This window comes from Aquarana catesbeiana, linkage group LG12 (assembly GCF_042186555.1).
Source record: "Aquarana catesbeiana isolate 2022-GZ linkage group LG12, ASM4218655v1, whole genome shotgun sequence".
NCBI classification, from domain to species: domain Eukaryota; kingdom Metazoa; phylum Chordata; class Amphibia; order Anura; family Ranidae; genus Aquarana; species Aquarana catesbeiana.
Window position 1 is genome coordinate 227,958,350 of NC_133335.1, and position 22,815 is coordinate 227,981,164.

General features: G+C 47.6%; 1 protein-coding gene across 4 annotated transcripts in view; it reads right to left on the bottom strand.

The window, feature by feature from the left end:
• The window catches only part of CEP131 (centrosomal protein 131), a 120,910-nt gene that overhangs the window by 88,091 nt on the left and 10,004 nt on the right, over positions 1-22,815 (bottom strand). For all 4 annotated transcript variants that reach the window (XM_073606858.1, XM_073606855.1, XM_073606854.1 and 1 more), the window contains exons 4-10: positions 19,416-19,530; positions 15,974-16,095; positions 14,226-14,339; positions 11,142-11,291; positions 8,916-9,033; positions 7,738-7,854; positions 3,988-4,150 (exon numbers count right to left, since the gene is read on the bottom strand). In XM_073606858.1, the coding sequence (XP_073462959.1) occupies positions 3,988-4,150; positions 7,738-7,854; positions 8,916-9,033; positions 11,142-11,291; positions 14,226-14,339; positions 15,974-16,095; positions 19,416-19,530 (899 nt within the window). The remainder of the gene's footprint in view (positions 1-3,987; positions 4,151-7,737; positions 7,855-8,915; positions 9,034-11,141; positions 11,292-14,225; positions 14,340-15,973; positions 16,096-19,415; positions 19,531-22,815) is intronic.

The window sequence follows — 22,815 nt, forward strand, 5'->3', positions numbered from 1 at the left end:
AAAAAAGAAGTGGGATTTTTTTTTTTGGGTGCTCAAACGCTTAGGAATAACCCCTACAGTTACCATTGTTCAATTTTTTTTTTACTTTTTATTAAATAAAAAACACTTTGCTACAATGTAAAGTAGTGAGTGTACAGCTTGTATAACAGTGTAAATTTGCTGTCCCCTCAAAATAACTCAACACACAGCCATTAATGTCTAAACCGCTGGCAATAAAAGTAAGTACACCCCAAAGTGTGTGTGGCCATCATTATTTTCCAGCACTGCCTTAACCCTCTTGGGCATGGAGGTCACCAGAGCTTCACAGGTTGTCACTGGAGTCCTCTTCCCCTCCTCCATGACAACATCACAGAGCTGGTGGATGTTAGAGACCTTGTACTCCTCCACCTTCCATTTGAGGATGTCCCACAGATGATCAATAGGGTTTAGGTCTGGAGACATGCTTGGCCAGTCCATCCCCTTAACCCTCAGCATCTTTAGCAAGGCAGTGGTCGTCTTGGAGGTTTGTTTGGGGTCATTATGTTGGAATACTGCCCTGCGGCCCAGTCTCTGAAGGGAGGGGATCATGCTCTGCTTCAGTATGTCACAGTACATGTTGGCATTCATGGTTCCCTCAATGAATTGTAGCTCCCCAGTGCCGGCAGCACTCATGCAGCCCCAGACCACGACACTCCCACCACCATGCTTGACTGTAGATAAGACACACTTGTCTTTGTACTCCTCACCTGGTTGCCGCCACACACGCTTGTCACCATCTGAACCAAATAAGTTTATCTTGGTCTTATCAGACCACAGGACATGGTTCCAGTAATCCATGTCCTTAGTCTGCTTGTCTTCAGCAAACTGTTTGCAGGCTTTCTTGTGCATCATCTTTAGAAGAGGCTTCCTTCTGGGACGACAGCCATGCAGACCAATTTGATGCAGTGTGCGGCGTATGGTCTGAGCACTGACAGGCTGACCCCCCCACCCCTTCAACCTCTACAGCAATGCTGGCAGCACTCATACGTCTATTTCCCAAAAACAACCTCTGGATATGACGCTGAGCACGTGACCTCAACTTCTTTGGTCAACCATGGTGAGGCCTGTTCTGAGAGGAACCTCAGGGAACTTCAGGGTCTTGGCAATCTTCCTATAGAGCGACAATTCTTTTTTTCAGATCCTCAGAGAGTTCTTTGCCATGAGGTGCCATGCTTAACTTCCAGTGACCAGTATGGGAGAGTGAGAGCGATAACACCAAATTTCACACACCTGCTCTACATTCACACCTGAGACCTTGTAACACTAACGAGTCACATGACACCGGGGAGGGAAAATGGCTAATTGGGCCCAATTTGGACATTTTCACTTAGGGGTGTACTCACTTTTGTTGCCAGCGGTTTAGACATTAATGGCTGTGTGTTGAGTTATTTTGAGGGGACAGCAAATTTACACTGTTATGCAAGCTGTACACTCACTACTTTACATTGTAGCAAAGTGTCATTTCTTCAGTGTTGTCACATTGTCAGTGTTGTGTACATACATTACTGGTCATATAAACTTCCAAAACAGTGTTGCCAGTTTTCTCCCACTTGCTGGGCACCAACCTACATGCATAATTGCGCGCCCATGTGCACTCCAACGCGCTTCCGTGCGCATGCATTCACCAGAGCGCACCATGCGTGCTCCAGCGGCTATGTAAGAAACTGGCAGGAACGCCAGGTCTTCGAGCAAACCTGGATGGTGCCCAGACAGAGGGCGGACATTTCAGCAAGACAATGATCCCATACACAAAGCCAAGGAAACGCTCAATTGGTTTCCAAGAAAGAAAATAAAGCTGCTAGAATGGCCCAGCCAATCACCTGACTTGAGTCCAATAGAAAATCTATGGGAAGAACTAAAGATCAGAGTTCATAGAAGAGGCCCACAGAACTGTGTGGAAGAATGGGATGCAACTAGTTTCTCCATACAGGAGGCGTCTTAAAGCCGCCATTACCAACAAAGGATTTTGTACCAAGTGTTAAATACATTTCAGTTAGTGTATTCAATACTTTTTTCCCCGTGTCCTTCCATCTTATTACACAGAACTTCATTTCTGAATGTATTTGTTTTGTGTGATATATAGATAGAGATAGAGAGATTATACATAGAGCTATATCAGAGATATAGATATATATCTCACACACACATACAGTATATTGCACATGGAAATTACTATTGTTTTGAATTGGGACCCAGTACAGGGGAACAGCAAATTGTGATTTCATTAAATGCATTTTTTTTTTTTTATATATGTTTTGTGCATTTAATAACATTTTATGAACAGCGGTAATTGTGAGGTTATTCCTGAGCATTTTGGCACCAAAAATAATTCTGATTCTTTTTTTCGTTGATGAATTTTACCTTTTACAAAAAGAGTCACAAAGCTTTGTTATTATTCCTCGTCTATCACACAGGCCCCGGCATGCGTCTGCAAATATTATGACTGTCATTCCTTAAGCAAAACTGCATCTGTGCTGGTCAGACCACCTTACTGCAACGTGTGCTTCCACCTGCGCCCTCCCATCCCCCCCCCCCAAGGAATAATGCCAAGGAATCTTCTTGTCAGCCTGCTGCAAAAGGGTAAATGTGGTAAAAAACGCATATGCTTTGTTTAACCGCTTCCCAACCGGCGCACGACTATTTACGTCGGCAGAATGGCACGGCTGGGCAAAAGGGCGTACCTGTACGTCCTTTTGAATTCCCCACCGTGCCATTGTGTGTGCGCCGGCCGGGAGCTCCGTGAGTCGGGTCGCGGGTCCCGCGGACTCGACTGCCACGGGGATACCCGCGATCGTCTCACGGAGAGCAGGAACGGGGAGATGCTGATGTAAACATCATCTCCCCGTTCTGCCTAGTGACAGTGTCACTGGATCTCTGCTCCCTGTCATCGGGAGCAGAGATCAGTGTACTGACACACAGCCCAACCCCCCTACAGTTAGAAACACCTCCCTAGTACTGATTTAACCCCGCCCCCTAGTGGTTAACCCCCTCACTGCCAGTGTCATTTACACAGGAATCAATGCATTTTTTTTAGCACTGATTGCTGTATAAATGACAATGGTCCCAAAAAGTGTCCGATGTGTCCGCCATAATGTCGCAGTCACAAAAAAAAAAAAAAAAAAAAAAAAAAAAAAAAAAAAAAAAAAAAAATCGCTGTTTGCCGCCAAAACTAGTAAAAAAAAAAAAAAATCATTAATAAAAATGCCATAAAACTATCCCCTATTTTGTAAACGCTATAACTTTTGCGCAAACCAATCAATAAACGCTTATTGCGATTTTTTTTTACCAAAAATATGTAGAAGAATACATATCGGCCTAAACTGAGGAAAAAAAATGTTTTTTTGATATATTTTTGTGGGATATTTATTATAGCAAAAAGTAAAAAATAATGCGTTTTTTTTTCAAAATTGTCGCTCTTATTTTGTTTATAGCGCAAAAAATAAAAACCGCAGAGGTGATCAAATACCACCAAAAAAAAGTTCTATTTGTGGGAAAAAAAGGACGTCAATTTTGTTTGAGAGCCACGTCGCACGACCGCGCAATTGTCAGTTAAAGTGACACAGTGTCGAATCGCAAAAAGTGCTCTGGTCTTTGGGAAGCCAATTGGTCCGGGGCTTAAGTGGTTAATGCGTTTTTTTGTGTGCGTTTTCTGGTTGCCTGACTCCCAGCATGCACCTGAAAAACATGGACATGCAACTCAAAAAGCACATCAAAAGACAAAACCACGCAGTGCGTTTTTGATGCATTTTCCATTGATTTCAATAGGAGTTGCATGTCCCCAGCTCCCGGGTCACACAGCAACGATCCAGAGCTGGTAGGACAGAACACCAATCATGTGATCACTGACATCCAATCACAGTGATATCATGATCCTGAAGCCCACGAAATGCCTCCAGTGTAACATTTTCTTAAAGGGCCAGCATGGGGGGGGTTGGGGGGGGTTACGCTGCATTGTGTGACATTTCTTACCAGCATTATTCTTGGATTTGTTGCCTCTTCCTGTTGGAGATGCCATGGTATTGCCTCCGGTCTTCTTCTTTCCCACCTTGCTGCTCTTTACCAGCAGCGCCAGCTCCTCCTCCGCCACCTTCTGAGTCTCCAGGGCTTTCTGCGCTCGCTTCATCTGCAGCTCCTGTTATTGGCGATTGGGGGGGGTTAAATGTTTAAGGCACAACATTACTTTTTCTTTTGACCATTATTATATGTGAACTCCAGGCAAACCACTAAACACACAAATGAAATGCATTTATCTGAGCTAACGTGCCTGCTAAAAGATCCATATTTCTGTCCAGCCAGTCCTAAGATCTCTGAAGAAGAGGGTTCACCCCCCGAAACACGTTAGTCATTTTTTTTTGATCCTGGACAAGCGTCCCTTTGGCATTGGAACGCTCCGGGTTCGCTCTATCACTGTGCCAGAGTCAGAGCTTTGATGTGCTGTTTATTTGCTGTTTTTGTGAGTATTTTTTTTATATTAATTCATTTTAAAGTATCCATGGGATAATGCACTAGGCTGGGGCGCCCTCTGTTGTTCTTTGTCTTACAGTCCTGAGAGCTATACAGCTCTGCCACACAGCACAGCACCACACCACATCAGGACACTTGATAGGTCTTTGCTGCACATAAAGTCTCCACCCCCCCCCCCCCCCCAGTGGGCAGGGAAAACTGATGACCTCCTATCTCTCTGTCACTCTGCTTTCTCCCCCTATCTGCATGTTCACTTGATAGGCTCCTCGTGCTTCTGCTACCTCTATCTCTCTGAGCTTTGCTGTACAGGGGTTGCAAGAGGCTGACACAAAGTCACATTCAGGCTTACACTACTGGTTTATAAATAAATACAATTTAATGATATATTAATGATTACAGGGCTGCAGTCATTTATGGCTTAGATACGGCGCTAAAAAAGGTAAAAACATATTGAAATGTCAGTATTTTACATATTTATGGTTGTAGCAGTCTTTCTCTCATTTATAGACTTAATTATCATCTGATCACTATTGATTGGCTGCAGGAACAGACTCCTTCCGGCTCTTCAGTCATTTTTTTAAACTTTCCATCTATTAAATCTTCTGCCCTTGTTGTTGTTTTAACTTTGGATAGTAAAATATTTTTTTTCCTGCCAGTAAATCCCTTATACAGCCCACTTCCTGTTTCTTGTCTGGTCATTAGCCTAGGCTTATGACATCATGCACAGCTCTCTCTCTCACTCTGCTGAGAGTTTGCCAGGAAGCGAGGGGGGATGAGTCATAAGAGGGCCAATGAGAGCTGCAAAGAGCTGGGAGGTGTGCCTCTGTAAATCCAGGAAGTGAACAGGCAGCAGCTTCAGCTGCCCACAGTTAAAATGGCTGCAGCCAGACTCAGTGGAGGGAGATTTCTGCAGCATATTAGGCAAATACAGAATCACAGTATCTATAAAATAATATGCAAAGTGGTCAGAGGGAAGCTTCAGAATGGCAAAGATGTTTTTATTACAAATTATGTGAAAATAATGCAGTTCCCCTTTAAGCCATTTCCTTTTGCATCCCACTGACTGATCCCCTTCAAGCCAACTGAGTTCTATATTTTATATACAGTAAAACCTTGATTTGAGAGTAACTTGGTTTAAAAGCGTTTTTGCAAGACAAGCAACATTTTTAAATACATTTTGACGTGATATATGAGCGATGTCCTGATATACAAGTAGCGTCATGTCACAACTGAGTATAAGAGAGAAGAGAGGCGCCTCTAAGTGTAGCAATATGGTTACATTTAATGAAGGTACAACATTTAGCAACATATTGCTACACTTAGAGCCCATTCACACAGGGGCAACTTTGGATCCAACTTCAAGTCGTCCCAAGTCGCGCTACAAGAAAAAAATCAATGTAAGTGAATGAATCCGTCTTAATGCACACTACTGCAGTCGCTCAGACTTCAGAAAAGGTTCCTGTACTACTTCAATCTGACTTCTAGGCGACTTGTCCCAATTGATTTCAATGGAAGTCACCTCCAAGTCGGATGCCCGTTCATAGTGAGGCAACTTTACAGGAAAAAGAAAAGAATTTACCCAGGAAGAGCGACTGCGATATGTGTTTTTTCCTTTCCCAACGAGCGACAAGCAATACTGACATGTGTTTGGTATGAATCATGAAGGGGAACTCCGCGCCAAATTTTAAATAAAAAACCCTGGGCATGATGGGACTGTGACGTCATAAGGGGCAGGGTCACCGGGTGACCACACCCCGTGCCTATATAAGTCGTTGCAGACCGCGTACACGGCATTACAGCGGGAGAGAGCGTCGTGTCAACATCGGAAGAAGAGAAAAGAGGGAAGAAGACGACGGAGAAGACCAGGCCACCGCTAGCAAAAGAGCAGAAGATAGCGGAGAAGCCTGGCAGAAGAACCGGAGAGCGGGAGAAGAAGCCGGAGAGAGAACGGAGAAGTCTGAAGAGACCCCCAAAACCGGAAGAAGACCCCCGGAGCTGCCTAATAAATTACTTTATAAACCTGTGTAATGTGTTTGTTTATTGACACTTGTTTCCCCCAGGTGAATGGGTAGGGGTACAATGTACCCCATACTCACATAGGGTGGGGGGCCCGGATCTGGGGGCCCCCTTATTAAAGGGGGCTCCCGGATTCCGATAAGCCCCCCGCCCGCGACAACCAATGGCCAGGGTTGTCGGGAAGAGGCCCTTGTCCTCCTTAACATGGGGACAAGGTGCTTTGGGGTGGGGGGGCCGCAGGGCGCCCCCCTTCCCCACTCTTTTGTCCCCACCCCCTTTCCTGACCGGCCAGGCTGCGTGCTCTGGTAAGGGTCTGGTATGGATTTGGGGGGGGGGGGCCCACGCCGTTTTTTCGGCGAAGGGGGTTCCCCTTAACATCCATACCAGACCTAAGAGCCTGGTATTTTCTGCTCCCTGTGCTGGAGGCGACTTCAAGTCACGCTGAAGTCGCGCTGTGATTCATACTCAAGTCGTGTCCAAGTTGTCTCCCAAAGTCGCGCTGGAAGTCGTGTTGCCCCTGTGTGAATGGGCTCTGAGAGGCGCCTATCTCTTCTCTTTTATACTCTGGAGCTCCTGCTAGATTTTGCTTCTAATCCCCTTGTGGAGGCTTCCATTTGTGGATGGACATTTTATAGTTACACAACCTATGACATTGCTATACTCTTTTTATATGGACTATAAAAAAAATAAATGGTTATGAAACAAATCATTTGAGTTTCCATCATTTCTTATGGGGAAATTCGCTTGATATACAAGTGCTTTGGATTACAAGCATGTTTCTGGAACTAATTATGCTCCCAATCCAAGGTTTTACTGTAATTGTAATCATTATCACAAAAGGATCTTTCAGGAAGACTATACAAATCTGCATGGATAAACTCCCTTTGCCTAGGCTGAGATGATGTCATCAGTTTGCTGCAGACAGGAGGCAGAATTTCCATAGTCTCCTCTCTCTCGCTCCCCCCCCTGTAACTTGTATGTTACAAAAGGAGATCCGTATTACACATTTGTGAACACTGCCAAGAACAGGCACCAGGATTTACCATCATATGATAAAAAGGGGAGCGAGTCACATGCTCCCCCATTCCCAGGAGAAGAGGGGAGCAAAGGAAGGGTGAGTATGGGCTGCTGGAGGTAGGGGGGCACTAGAGGAAATCTGTTACTATGCCCATCATGAGTAAAGTTCAGATGTACGCTGATATCAGTGCCATTGGTAAGCAGTCAGACCACGCCTCTTACCTGGATTGCTGCCCGCCGAGCCTGGCGTGCCTTCTCCTCTCTGACGCGGCGTCTCTCCTCCACCTTGGATTGTTGGAAGTTTAGTGTAACGCTCTCACTCGCCTGCTGCTGCCGCTCCTGAGGAGGAAGATTGGGAACATTTTCAAACAGGAACAGCTGGGAATCTAGAATTTTAAAATGTTCAGAATATGCAAGTATAATCCCCTAAAATAATCTCATCAATGTGTGTTATGGAGAACCTGAGTGGTGAAGGCCGGGCCCAGAAACAAGGACCAATCACTGGCAATGCCTGCGGTCTCCCTGCAGATCACCGTCCCCCCATTAGCGACTTATGCCTTTTTCTGCACTGTCTCCCTGAGTGGAGGCGGCCATCTTGGTGGAGGCAGGGCTTTGCTTCCTCAAGTCCTGATGTCTGGTGATTGGATGACTGGAGGGGTAATGCTAGAGGTGGAGGAAGCTCAGATCTACAGAATGAGTGAAGCAGAAGCAGGGAGATCCTGGCACTGCAGGTCCTCAGGTGCAGCTTCCCTTCCAGCAAGGAGAACAGTGAGCAGCACAGCAGCTGGAAGATGTGACAAGCCAACTGTCAGCAATCAGATGGCTGTACGGCCACCTAATCGCTTTCATGGACCCCCTAGTAGTGTGCAGCCCCCCCCCCTGTTTCCTGGGCTCCATGATCCCCATGATGGGCGTGGCTGGGTAGAGGGGAGGGAGACCAGCAAACTTTTTCTCCTTGATCTCAAACCAACTAGAATGAACACAGAAGCAAAGTGTAAACATTTTTTTAACTTACACCCCCCCCCCCCCCACCCCCACACACAAATTTTGAGCCTGCCCTCCATGTACATGTGAACATCACCATGTGTTGGGTGCTTATACATACTGGATGACTTACGTTGCTACATATCCCTGCATTCAATGCAGTGAAAGCAATAATTCCCTTTTTGGCGCTTTGGCAGTGAAAGGGTTAAAGTTACGAATCAAAGACCGTGTTAGCATGCAATAATTGCTAGAGAACTACAGACACAGAGATGGTCATGGACATGCATCCTCTCTATGTGTGTGAAGGATAATCAGCAGCCTTTAGGGGGCAGGACTGGGAACACTCATCCTGACAGTTTTATTGGAGGAGGCCTCCAGTCATCCACGGGGGCGGGGGGGGGGGGGGGAACAATTACCTCCTTTTTGGAAGCCAGCATATGCCTTATTGCCATCTCTCCCGCCCGATTTTTCTGCCGCTGGCGTCTGTACCATCGCTGAATGGTGATGGCTGCATTGTTCACCTGCAGAATAAACCTAAAAAAATAACAAAAAATAAAAGTAAAATTAATATATATAGAAGGGTAGGGTAAGGAAGGGAAGGGAAGGGAAGGAAAAAGGAAGGGAAGGAAAGGGTAAGGAAGGAAAGGAAAGGGTAAGGAAGGAAAGGAAAGGGTAAGGAAGGAAAGGAAAGGGTAAGGAAGGAAAGGAAAGGGTAAGGAAGGAAAGGAAAGGGTAAGGAAGGAAAGGAAAGGGTAAGGAAGGAAAGGAAAGGGTAAGGAAGAAAAGGAAGGGGTAAGGAAGGAAAGAAAGATTAAGGAAGTTAAGGGTAGGGTAAGGAAAGGGTAAGGTAAGGCATGGAAGAGTAAGCAAGCGTAGGGTAGAGAAGGGAACAGTATGGAAGCATAGGACAAGGAAAGGAAGGGTAGGGGTAAGGAAGGGTAGGGAAGGAAAGGGTAGGAAAGGAAAGGAAAGGGTAGGAAAGGAAAGGAAAGGGTAGGAAAGGAAAGGTTGGGGTAGCGTAGGGTAAGGAAGGGTAGGATAGGGTAAGGAAGGGTAAGGAAGGGTAGGGAAGAGCAAGGAAGGGTAGGGCAGGGTAGGATAGGGAAGGATGGGGGGTATTCCCATTGTATCCATTAAACAAAGTAAAATATAACAGATGTTCTTCAGATCACTTTCTATTGACTTTTTTATTTTATTTTTCTATTTTTTTAGGGCAAATAGTAGGGGCAATTTGGAAATGTTTAGTCTGTGAACACATATTCTACACCTCGATAGATAAAAAACAAAAACAAACAGACCAATCTTTCTGTTCTGACTATATATAGTAGGTGGAAAAAGAAACATTATCTTGGAATGTCCGTAGACTCAGAGTGTACAGCGCCCCCTGCAGCATGGAAGATTGCCCACTATTGGAGAAAATGAAGAGGACCCTGTTCATCATGGAATGTTCATGGGAAGAGACTACGCATGATTAAAAGGTTTTAGAAGCTGGGATGGAAAGACGGTGTAAGCTAGCATGGAGCTTTCAGCTTCCCTTCCGGGGGGGGGGGGGGGGGGGGGGGGTATTACAGGGCTAAGGTGATGATTGACTGTTTTACTTAGTGTCCATCCACCTAAGGGCAGGGCTTACACCTTAGCGATGTCCTGTGTCCCCTAAATAATGAGGACAAACTCGGCCAGTATGTCCACATAGAGAGAAATTGCGCTGACACCATTTCCAATGGTGCCGCTTTCCCCTGCTGACTCTGTGTGCGTCAACGCCATCTGTTCTCCAATAAAAGTCAATGCAGAATTCTGCAGAAGCCATTTTACTTGAGGTCTTGCCCTTCTTTTTAATGGACGGTGTTCCAGAGAAAAGCAATGCAGAAAAAGTCTGTGCACACACACTGCCCTGATTGTCTCTGGAGTCTTCTAACCTGAACCAGTAAAAACAAAAATAAAATGGGCCTCCTCCTGGCATGTCAGGGAAGACCCAGGAAAAACGAAGTGCTTCTTGGGTATTATACTGCCAAAGCGTCTACTTTCTGCTCAGTGTAAGCTTAAAAAAGGGAGAGAAAAGGGGAAGGAATATATACAGATGGTCAGGGAGTCGGTCCAGTTCTGGAAGTTCTGTCCTTTCACAGCAAGGTCTTACAAGCAGGGCCACCTATAGGGGGTACCACCGTGCTTCCTGTATGGGGCCCAGGCACACCGGTGAGGGTGGGGATCAGGGGGATTGGTGAGAAGGGACGGGAGGACAAATACAGAACGATGCACTGTGTCTGTCTCTCTCCCTCCAGCAGCTGAAAGCCAGTTTCTCCCCATCTCCCTCCCATCGGCTTTCAGCTGCTGGAAAGAGAGACACAGACACAGTGCATCGTTCTGCAATTGTCCTCCCCGTCCCCCGCACCGACCTTCCTCACTGTGTTGTCCACATCCGATTCCCCTCTGTTTGCCTGGCTGTAAAGGCCTGTTTGTTCCTAACAGTTTCGGATCACATGGTTGGGCTCACTCATGAATGGAACTGCATTGTGTTTATTTGCAAGTTTTCCCTCTAGAGCGATGCAGTTGTAGAACACCTACAGATCCGTTCTATCTTGTCTGGAAGAAGTCGTTCGCATTTGATTCGTCCAGCAACAGACCGGAGTGAGGAGGACACTAACCGTTCCGCCTCTTCGGCGGTGACCTCGCGCCTCTTCTGCGGGGAGCTCCCCCCGGTGTAGTTGCGGCCCAGGTTGTTGGCACCAGAGAGGTTTTTCTGCGATTTCTGGAAGCTGCTCCCGGGATCATCACTGGGGGTGGTTCTTTGGTTACTGGAATGAAAAAAAAAAAAAATTATATGGACCATGTTTCACGGTGGGGATGGTGTGTTCAGGGTGATGTGTAGTGTTAGTTTTCCGCCACACATAGCGTTTTGCTTTTAGGCAAAAAAGTTCAATTTTGGTCTCATCTGACCAGAGCACCTTCTTCCACATGTTTGCTGTGTCCCCCACATGGCTTCTCACAAACTGAAAACAGGACTTCTTATGGCTTTCTTTCAACAACGTCTGGTGTGTTCCTTGGCCTTCACGATGCTGTTTGTTCACCAAGGTTCTCCAACAAACCTCTGAGGGCTTCACAGAACAGCTGTATTTATACTAGGAATAAATTACACACAGGTGGACTCTATTTACTAATTAGGTGACTTCTGAAGGCAATTGGTTCCACTAGATTTTAGTTGGGGGCTGAATACAAATGCATGTCACACTTTTCACATATTTGTTTGTAAAACATTTTGAAAACCATTTATCATTTTCCCTCCACTTCACAATTATGTGCCACTTTGCATTCAGCCCCCAACTAAAATCTAGTGGAACCAATTGCCTTCAGAAGTCACCTAATTAGTAAATAGAGTCCACCTGTGTGTAATTTATTCCTAGTATAAATACAGCTGTTCTGTGAAGCCCTCAGAGGTTTGTTGGAGAACCTTGGTGAACAAACAGCATCATGAAGGCCAAGGAACACACCAGACGTTGTTGAAAGAAAGCCATAAGAAGTCCTGTTAGTCTACCACATAAAATCCCAATAAAAACCATTTAGGTTTTTAGTTGTAAAATGACAAAATGTGGAAAATTTCAAGGGGTATGAATACTTTTTCAAGGCACTGTATACTTTAGGAAGGTCTCCTTTATCCAGCAAGCTGACCACCATTACTCTAAAGGAAATAAAAATGCAATCTTGTGCAAATATATCTGTATATGAAAACTCACTTCATCAGAAAAAAAAAAAAAAAAAAAAAAAAAAAAAAAGGAGCTGGAGACTAAGCACTAAAAAAAAAAAGGAAATCATTATTCTGCATTCAGACTGAAAAAAATAGTGAAAGGCTAATAAAATGTTAACAATTGAAATGCTTAAAGAATCCCAGGTATGGATATTAGAGGTCGACCTCTAATGGATATTATTATATAGCTACATTGTTCCAGCTTGAACCAATGACTACTGTATGTATATACCATATCTCTGGGATCCCTCTAGAGCACAGGTGTCAAACTGGCGGCCCTCCAGCTGTTATGAAACTACAAGTCCCATTGAGGCATTGCAAGGCTGACAGTTACAAGCATGACTACCACCAGCAGAGCCATGATGGGACTTGTAGTTCCGCAACAGCTGGAGGACCGTTAGTTTGACACCCCTGCTCTAGAAGATCACTGAAGATGACACCCCTACTACAGTGATCGCTGCTAGCTTCTGGGTCTCATGCCAAGCGGCTGACTCGCTACATTGTGATCACGGAAGGTCGCCTGCTAAGCATAGGTGTCAATCAGGAAATGCTTTGAATTTTCTCAATTGATGCTAAGCATTCTCTGATTGGAAGAGGTGGAGAGCATGACATCGCCATGCCATCTCTCCACCTCATCCAATCAGAGATTGCTTTGCTTTCATTGAGTAAATGCAAAGCAACCTCTGAATGGTGTCCGTGCTGAGTGGCTGACCTCCTGTGTTCACAATGCAGCATGGCAGCCACTCTGCACAGGAGCTGGAATCTAGTGGAGATCACTGGAGTAGAGTTATAGAAGGGGTGTAGTAGTGGTATAGAAGGGGTATAGCAGCAATGTAGAAGTGGTGTTGTAGAAGTGGTATAGTAGCAGTGTAGCAGTGGTGTAGCAGCACTGTAGAAGGGGTGTAGCAGCACTGTAGAAGGGGTGTAGCAGCACTGTAGTAGGGGTGTAGCAGCAGAGTAGTAGGGGTGTAGCAGCAGAGTAGTAGGGGTGTAGCAGCAGAGTAGTAGGGGTGTAGTATCAGTCTAGAAGTGGTGTTGTAGAAGTGGTATAGTAGAGGTGTAGCAGTAGTGTAGTTGTGGTGTAGCAGTAGTGTAGTTGTGGTGTAGCAGCAGTGTAGTTGTGGTGTAGCAGCAGTGTAGTTGTGGTGTAGCAGCAGTGTAGTTGTGGTGTAGCAGCAGTGTAGAAGGGCTGTAGCAGCAGTGTAGAAGGGCTGTAGCAGCAGTGTAGAAGGGCTGTAGCAGCAGTGTAGAAGGGCTGTAGCAGCAGTGTAGAAGGGCTGTAGCAGCAGTGTAGAAGGGCTGTAGCAGCAGTGTAGAAGGGCTGTAGCAGCAGTGTAGAAGGGGTGTAGCAGCAGTGTAGAAGGGGTGTAGCAGCAGTGTAGAAGGGGTGTAGCAGCATTGTAGATGGGGTGTAGCAGCATTGTAGATGGGGTGTAGCAGCATTGTAGATGGGGTGTAGCAGCATTGTAGATGGGGTGTAGCAGCATTGTAGATGGGGTGTAGCAGCATTGTAGATGGGGTGTAGTAGCAGTGTCTATACAGCGATTTCCAGCCTCTAGACGCAGAGGTCTCCAAACTATGGCCCTCCAGTTGTTCAGGAACTACAATTCCCATCATGTCTAGTCATGTCTGTGAATGTCAGAGTTTTACAATGCCTCATAGGACGTACAGATCTGCAACAGCTGGAGGGTCATAGATTGGAGATTTCAGCGCTAGAGGACCCCAAGGTCTGGTATATACAGAAGTATGCTGGTATAAGTTGCCTCAATATGCAGAGCAGGACACCACAGAGAATGAAGTCCTCCCCATGCACTGTCAGGAGACCGCACTGCTGGCGGGCCAGACAGAGAGAAGTTCTTAGCGCTATTCCGCTCCCTGCATCTGATTTATCGCATGTTCTTTCTGAAATCTATAATATAAGATAGACGGGTGTAAAGGCTCCCTCTACAGATCAACAAGTGTACCGACTTAGGCAAACTGCGCTTACTTGAGCGATGGCGTCTTCTGATTGGAGCTCTTTGCGCTGAGGCCTCGCTCGCCGGAGGAGTAGTCGTTATGCACCATGGTGGTGACCGTGTTTCCCACAGCTCCCTTGTTACTCCTGAAACAGAAAAGATGAATTCTAAAAAATTTTTTAAAGGGAACCCGTCACCTTGCCCCGTCTGTGTGGAGCTCCCACCAACCATTCTTATACTTCCCCTCCAATGCTCCCCTTGTGGAAGACCACACGCTCCTCCCATACCCAGGAACACTGGATGAGACAGAAGAAGAAGTGGGGGAACCCCTGGTTGGGGGTTATAGGCAAGAAGTTTCATGCAGACAATGTCGCTTTGTAAAACGCTGTCTACTTTCCATTCAGGGCAATTTTAAGGAGAACCTGTCAGCTTCCCGTTTAGGGCAATGAACAGCATCTGTGCACAGCCCTCCCCCCTTCCAACCGCTTTACACTTACCTCTTCAGCATTCTCCCACCACCACCACCACCTGAGGTCCTGCAAGATGGAAGGAGGCCACCTGGTCCCCCCACACCCAGGAGCACCAGATGCGATGGATGAAGGGGATCAGTCTAATTTTGTCTTTAGTAAATCAACCTCAATGTCTTTTCAAGGGTCATGGTGCTCTTGTACCCTCCTAGAGATCAGGTGCCTGACACTAGGGAGTCGTCCACACTGAATAGGATATGGAGTATGGCCTTTCTCCCATAATGTCTCTCAATTCAAAAACTTTATTCCACTAAGCTAAAGTGACAGTCCCTGCCTGTGAACTGCCCACACTAACGCATTTCACCCAAGATGGGCTTAAGCCTGCCTTCTGTGAAACACGTTAATTAGGAGTCGACACTTTAGGTGCTACTGGGTGTTGTCTTTATTGCCTAAAAAGTGTCATTAAACCCCCTGTCAGGGCTGGGCTCAGCCCTTCCTTCTCTGAGCTGGCCGCTTAGCTGTCGGCTAATTGCCAGCTTCTATCTCTCTCCACAGTTACTCAGCTGTTGATGATATCCTGCTCGTCAGTCCTGCCTACTTAAGCCGTCCAGTCCAGAGGATCTCTGCCATCGCATTGGTCAAACATCACAGAAACTATCTCCTGCAATCCTGTTCAAAACTTGCTTTGCTGACATCCCCTCTGGCTCCAGATCCTGCTTGCTGTTCCACTACATTGATCCCTGACTAATGGCTTGGCTGACTATCCGTTCCGGTTACTGAACTTTGGATATGTTTTGACTACGTTTGTTCTTTTTACATTTATTATTAAACAAGTGTGATTTAACTGTACTTCTGTCTAGGCCTGATTTCATGGTTTCTGACACCCCCATCATAAAAAAACGATAAATAAATGGTGTATTCCATGCTGTTCATACTCAGTCACTATGAGATTCCATTTCTGTATTCTGCAGAAATCCTGGCTGATCCTGCTGCTCTCTATCGCCCTCTCCTGTCTCTATTGCAGTTGGGGATTTTGTAGCTGTGGTGGCAGCTCTGCACATGCTCAGTTTCCAGCGAGTTTCTATCCTGAGAATTTCCTCCCCATCACATCTGAGCAGCCCATGTGACTATAGAGTCACACGTGTGGGTGTATACACAATGGTAAATGACAGCCCACCCCCTCCCTCCCTAATGCCCACTAACCAACTAAACACAATAGGGGCCGGATATTACATGTAGAATAATGGAGGCTTCATCTCCCTCTTATTCTAAGACACGGGCAGGAGTGCAGATTATACAAAATTAACCCTCACCTGTTGTTGGCGGGAAAGCTGGGAGCCAAAGCCGGCATCTCTCTTCTCTTCATGCCCATACTCTGCACTGAGCTGGCGCTGCGGGCACTGGAGGGAATGGGAAACACCCGCGACTGTTCATCCTACAAATCAAACATGGGAGATAATAATTACCATGCATGAAATTCTTCTCTATAGACCCCCAACTGCTCACATTGCAGCTGTTCCATATTTCCAAGACGGCACCTCATACCCTTCCTGGCCCGGTGTGAGATGGTGCAACTGGTATCATTATGACCGCTGACATAAAACCATAAATCCACCCTACAGAAAGTATGGAGGGGGGAAAGGACCACCCTACAGAAAACGTATGGAGGGGGGGAAAGGACCACCCTACAGAAACGTATGGAGGGGGGAGGGGGGAACCACCCTACAGAAACGTATGGAGGGGGGGGGGGGGAAACCACCCTACAGAAACGTATGGAGGGGGGGGTACCACCCTACAGAAACGTATGGAAGGGGGGAAAGGACCACCCTACAGAAGCGTATGGAGGGGGGGGGGGGGGGAACCACCCTACAGAAACGTATGGAAGAGGGAAAGGACAACCCTACAGAAACGTATGAAGGGGGGAAAGGACCACTCTACAGAAACGTATGGAGGGGGAGAGGACCACCCTACAGAATGTATGGAGGGGGGAGAGGACCGCCCTACAGAATGTATGGAGGGGGGAGAGGACCGCCCTACAGAATGTATGGAGGGGGGAGAGGACCGCCCTACAGAATGTATGGAGGGGGGAGAGGACCGCCCTACAGAATGTATGGAGGGGGGAGAGGACCGCCCTACAGAATGTATGGAGGGGGGAGAGGACCGCCCTACAGAATGTATGGAGGGGGGAGAGGACAGCCCTACAGAATGTATGGAGGGGGGAGAGGACCGCCCTACAGAATGTATGGAGGGGGGAGAGGACCGCCCTACAGAATGTATGGAGGGGGGAGAGGACCGCCCTACAGAATGTATGGAGGGGGGAGAGGACCGCCCTACAGAATGTATGGAGGGGGGAGAGGACCGCCCTACAGAATGTATGGAGGGGGGAGAGGACCGCCCTACAGAATGTATGGAGGGGGGAGAGGACCGCCCTACAGAATGTATGGAGGGGGGAGAGGACCGCCCTACAGAATGTATGGAGGGGGGAGAGGACCGCCCTACAGAATGTATGGAGGGGGGGAAAAGGACCACCCTACAGAATGTATGGAGGGGGGGAAAGGACCACCCTACAGAAGCATATGGAGGGGGGGGGGGGGGACCACCCTACAGAAACGTATGAAGGGGGGAAAGGACCACTCTACAGAAACGTATGGAGGGGGAGAGGACCACCCTACAGAATGTATGGAGGGGAAGAGAACCGCCCTACAGAACATTTTGAAGGAGGGGGAGAGGACCGCCCTACAGAATGTATGGAGGGGGGAAGAGGACCACTCTACAGAATGTATGGAGGGGGAGAGGACCGCCCTACAGAATGTATGGAGGGGGAGAGGACCGTCCTACAGAACATTTTGAAGGAGGGGGGAGAGGACCGCCTTACAGAATGTATGGAGGGGGAGAGGACCACCCTACTGAATGTATGTATGGTGAGAGGGGAGAGTGCAAAAGAGCAGCAATCACCACTCTGTCATATTTATAAGCAAAGTTTAGGGATTTATTTGAACAGCACCAGGGACAGTAATAATGAGGAAGTTGCCGCAAGCTGCTGGTCGCTCTCTTCCTTAAAATCCTCATTCCTCTGCCCCCCCTGGTTTGCTCCGCCGCCCCATCTGTGCTCTTCTGGTGCTGCAGGGGTTAAGCAGAGTGGTTCCACCTGTCACAAGTACTCACCAAAAGTGCTGTCTCCTCCATTCAAAGAAGCCATACTCAGTTACCGCAATGAAAAGTGCTCCATGAATGGAGGAGGCGGACCTTTCATCCACCCACCCATCCTCCATTCATAGAAGCCGTACTATCAGTTACCGCTCTATGAATGGAGGATGGGTGGATGGCTGAAAGGTCCGCCTCCTCCATTCATAGAGCACTTTTCATTGTGGTAACTGAGAGTACGACTTCTATGAATGGAGGAGGTGGACCTTTTAGTCACTCCCCCCTTGTCCATTCATAGAGCACGTTTCACTGCAGTAATTGACACTACGGCTTCTATGAATGGGAGGAGGCGGACCTTTCATCCACCCACCCATCCTCCATTCATTGAGCACTTTTCATTGCGGTAACTGATAGTACGGCTTCTATGAACAGATGCGGGTGGCGGAAAAGAGCGCTTTTGACAGGTGGTATAGCTGACATGCAATTTTGGGAGGAGTTATGCAAATATCAAAAGGCCTTGATGGGTGGAGGAGTGGGCGTTCCCAAGCATGCAGATCTCCTTGGGTACCGCCCCCACACGTGATGCTAAACCTCCATGATCAACAAACTGAAATCCAATGATTGAAAAGGGTGGGGCTGAAATGGATCAGACCAATCGTCTGATGAGTATCTGTCCCCGTTCTAATTAGGGTTAAATATAACTCCGTGCACGCACAATGAAATACCACAATGAGTGTTCAGATACGTGATAATTCTTTATTCTTCCTGGTTACATGGGGTTATATAGGTGGGCGGCTAGTACTGTGAAGGAATGCATCGTTAGTACAGGGTTATCTATATAATTGTCTCTGATTGGCTATGTCCATGTAAAGCGAACTTCCTCCAGGATCTAGGTGTCAATCATCTTGGGCGTAATCCTGGACGGAGGCGGCATCTTAATTATACATTCTTCTTTCGATGGGAGGGGGATGCTGCTAGCGGATATTTTGAGCAAGGAATTAATAAAACACTTTGTTGCTGTGAAGAAAGAAAGCTGGCTGGTATGCAGGCTGAGCCAGGGATGCAAAGAGTTAAAAGGAGAAGTGTTTTCTGCCAGTTTTCAGTAAGGTATAAGGCGGCACTTTTTTTTATACGTACACATAGGAGATAGAAAATTAGGCATTTTATACACATAGAAAAATATGCATTTTACCTAATCCATCACAGGGCCAGGGACAGTCAGTCTAGGGAATCAGGTGTCAAACTGGCGGCTCCTCCAGCTTTTTGCGGAATTAGTCCCATGAGGCACTACAAGGCTGACAGTCACAAACATGACTCCCAGAGGCATGATGGGACTTGTAGTTCGGCAATAGCTGGCGGGCCGCCAGTTTGACACCCCTGGCGGTGACTTTGGACATCATCCAGCCAGGAAATGAGGCGGGGTTCTATCTGCAGCTTCTAATGCACATTGTGAGAAGCTCACAGTGTGCAGTGAAATCAGAGGAAGACATTTCAGTGTAGGAGAGGAGGCGGTACAACTGTGCAAGACTGGAAAGGGGGGGAGGGGTGTATCTGACAATGTGTGTCACCCCGGGGTGTCACCTTCATGAACTGAGGACTTCAGTAACTCACCAGAAGGTTCCAGGTGGTCTTCCTCTCTGGGGGGGTTTTGGCCAATCCATGGAGCTTTTTCCTGCCGATGGAGCTGCTCTGGAAGAAGGCCAAGAAGTCCTCTGTCTGATCTCCGCTATAGAGGACGAAATGGAGACAAAATTGTTACATGAACTAGAAATAGAAGTAATAGAAGTTACAAGGCGCGCGCTGTGATCACCGAGCCACTGAGACTCGGGTGATCACAGATCCGAGTAAGGGGCCGATTCCGGCCCCTTACCACATAATCAGCTGTCAGCTAATGACAGCTGATCACATGATGTAAACAAAAGCTTGGTAATCTTTTTTTTTTCCCAAATCCGATCACCGGCTTATGTGAAAGGGACATCGGTTCAGAATAGGAAGAGGCAATTCTGTCTCATCTGTGCCACCAGTACTCCCTGCCAGTGCCACCTATCAATGCCCACCAGTGCTGCCTATCAGTGTAACCGATCAGTGCCCATCACTGCCACCCATCAGTGCCCATCACTGCCTCCTCATCAGTGCCCATCACTGCCTCCTCATCAGTGCCCATCACTGCCTCCTCATCAGTGCCCATCACTGCCGCCTCATCAGTGCCCATCATTGCCGCCTCATCAGTGCCCATCACTGCCGCCTCATCAGTGCCCATCACTGCCGCCTCATCAGTGCCCATCATTGCCGCCTCATCAGTGCCCATCATTGCCGCCTCATCAGTGCCCATCATTGCCGCCTCATCAGTGCCCATCATTGCCGCCTCATCAGTGCCCATCATTGCCGCCTCATCAGTGCCCATCATTGCCGCCTCATCAGTGCCCATCACTGCCTCCTCATCAGTGCCCATCACTGCCTCCTCATCAGTGCCCATCACTGCCTCCTCATCAGTGCCCATCACTGCCTCCTCATCAGTGCCCATCACTGCCGCCTCATCAGTGCCCATCACTGCCGCCTCATCAGTGCCCATCACTGCCGCCTCATCAGTGCCCATCACTGCCGCCTCATCAGTGCCCATCACTGCCGCCTCATCAGTGCCCATCACTGCCTCCTCATCAGTGCCCATCACTGCCGCCTCATCAGTGTACATCAATGAAGGAGAAAAATTACCTGTTTGCAAAATTTTATAACAAAATATAAAAAAAAAATATATATATAAAATAATTTTTAAAAAATTTGGTCTTTTAAAATTTTTTTTAACAAAAAATAAAAACCGCAGGAGGTGATCAAATACCACCAAAAGAAAGCTCTATTTGTGGGGAAAAAATGATAAAAATTTCATATGGGTACAGTGTTGTATGACCGCGCAATTGTCATTCAAAGTGCATCAGCGCTGAAAGCTGAGAATTGGTCTGGGCTGGAGGGGGGTTTAAGTGCCCGGTAAGCAAGAGGTTAAATGAGATCTGAACCCGCTCACTGCAATCTCCGATCACTTCTAATTTTCAGTCTTCTTAGATCGGCAGCGTTCATTAAAGCTGAACTCCGCGGGAATTCTGAAACTATCCTTGCAGTTGGGCTCCAGTGCACTGGAAAAAAAACCCAAAAAAACAAAACAAAAAAAAAAAACAAAAAAAAAAAAACTCTTCCCCCATGGAGTGGGGCTTGTTTTGTCCAGGGGTGCACCAGAAGGCAATTCTTACCTAATCCTTCTGAAAACCGAACTCCCCCCACGTCCAGCAGTGGACTGTTCCTGCCATCCTCATATCCAGACCCGGTCTATGGGCGTGATGACATCAGGGATAGTCCACTGTACAAGACTGCTAGGGTGTGTGGGGGAGGGGACGGCGACCGGTTTTGTGCTTGGAGGATCCGAGGCTTATAAGTATATTTCCGCTCTGCAATCCCCTAAACAAAAACGAGCAACTAACCCGTGCAGTGTGTGTGCAGCCCCACTACATGGGAAAATTAAAAAAAATTTAAGTTCTTCTTAAAATTTTCTTTTTTTTTTTAAGCCTAGGACAGGGGTCTCCAAATTACGGCCCCCGGGCCACAACCGGCCCGCTACAAGATTTTATCCAGACTGAAGCTGATGTGTACAGACTAAGGATCCCCGACAGGGACCCTGAGGTAAGGGAGGAACCTCGAAGGGGACCCTGAGGTAAAGGGGGGCTCTGATGGGGAATATGAGGTGTGGGGGGACCCTTAGGTAAGTGGGAACTTTGATGGGGACCCTGATGCAAGGGGGGCCCTGATGGGGTCCCAGAAGTAAGGGGGGCTCCTGATGGGATCCCTGAGTTAAGGGGGGGGGGGGGACCCCGGCAGGGACCCTGAGGTAAGTGGGAAAACTGATGGGGACCTCAATGAATAGGGGGGAAAACCTGACGGGGACCCCGAGGTAAGGTGGGCTGTGATGGGGACCCTGAGGCAAGGGGGGACCCCAACAGGGTACCTGAGGTAAGTGGGAACTCTGATGGGGATCCTGATGCAAGGGCGTGGGAGAACAACTCTGATGGGGACTTCGATGAAAGGGGGGGAAGCTCTGATTGGATCCCCGAGGTAAGGGGGGTTCCTGATGGGATCCCTGAGCTAAGGGGGAACCCCGACAGGGACCCTGAGGTAAGTGGAAAATCTGATGGGGACCTCAATGAATAGGGGGGGAAACCTGACAGGGACCCTGAGGCAAGAGGGGACCCCGACAGGGACCCTGAGGTAAGTGGGAACTCTGATGGGGACCCTAATGTAAGGGGGGACTCTGATGGGGATCCTGATGCAAGGGGGTGGGGGAACCTCGATGAAAGGGGGGCCCTAATGGGATCCCCAAGGTAAGGAGGGGGACCCCGACAGGGACCCTGAAGCAAGTGGGAAATCTGATGGGAACCTCAATGAATAGGGGGGAAACCTGACGGCAACCCCGAGGTAAGTGGGAACTCTGATGGGGACCCTAATGTAAGGGGGCACCCTGATGGGGATGCTGATGCAAGGGGGAGGGGGAACAACTCTTATGGGGACCTTGAAGTAAGGGGGGGGGGGGGGGGGGGGGGACGACGACTTGGATAATGTGGAGCATTCAGTGTAAAGCTCAGTGAATACCCCGTATCGCACACAATCATTGCCTGTCATTGTTACTATCAGGAAGCTGATGCGGAGCCATGTTCTGCAGCTGACACTGGAGACCGGAAGTGGCTGAAGGAGATTGCAGGAGATCAGCAGCACTGAGATGGAAAGAAAAAAAAAAAGTGAAATCTGTATTTTATGGGGAATAATCCCTGGAAATAGTTCATGATACACGGAGTAACATTTCTGTCTTTGCAGATGACACCAAGCTATGCAGTGGAATAACGTCCTTACAGGATGTCTCCAATTTACAAGCCGACCTCAATGCTCTGTCTAATTGGGCGTCTATGTGGCAGATGAGGTTTAATGTTGAGAAATGTAAAGTTCTGCACTTGGGGGCTAAGAATATGCATCA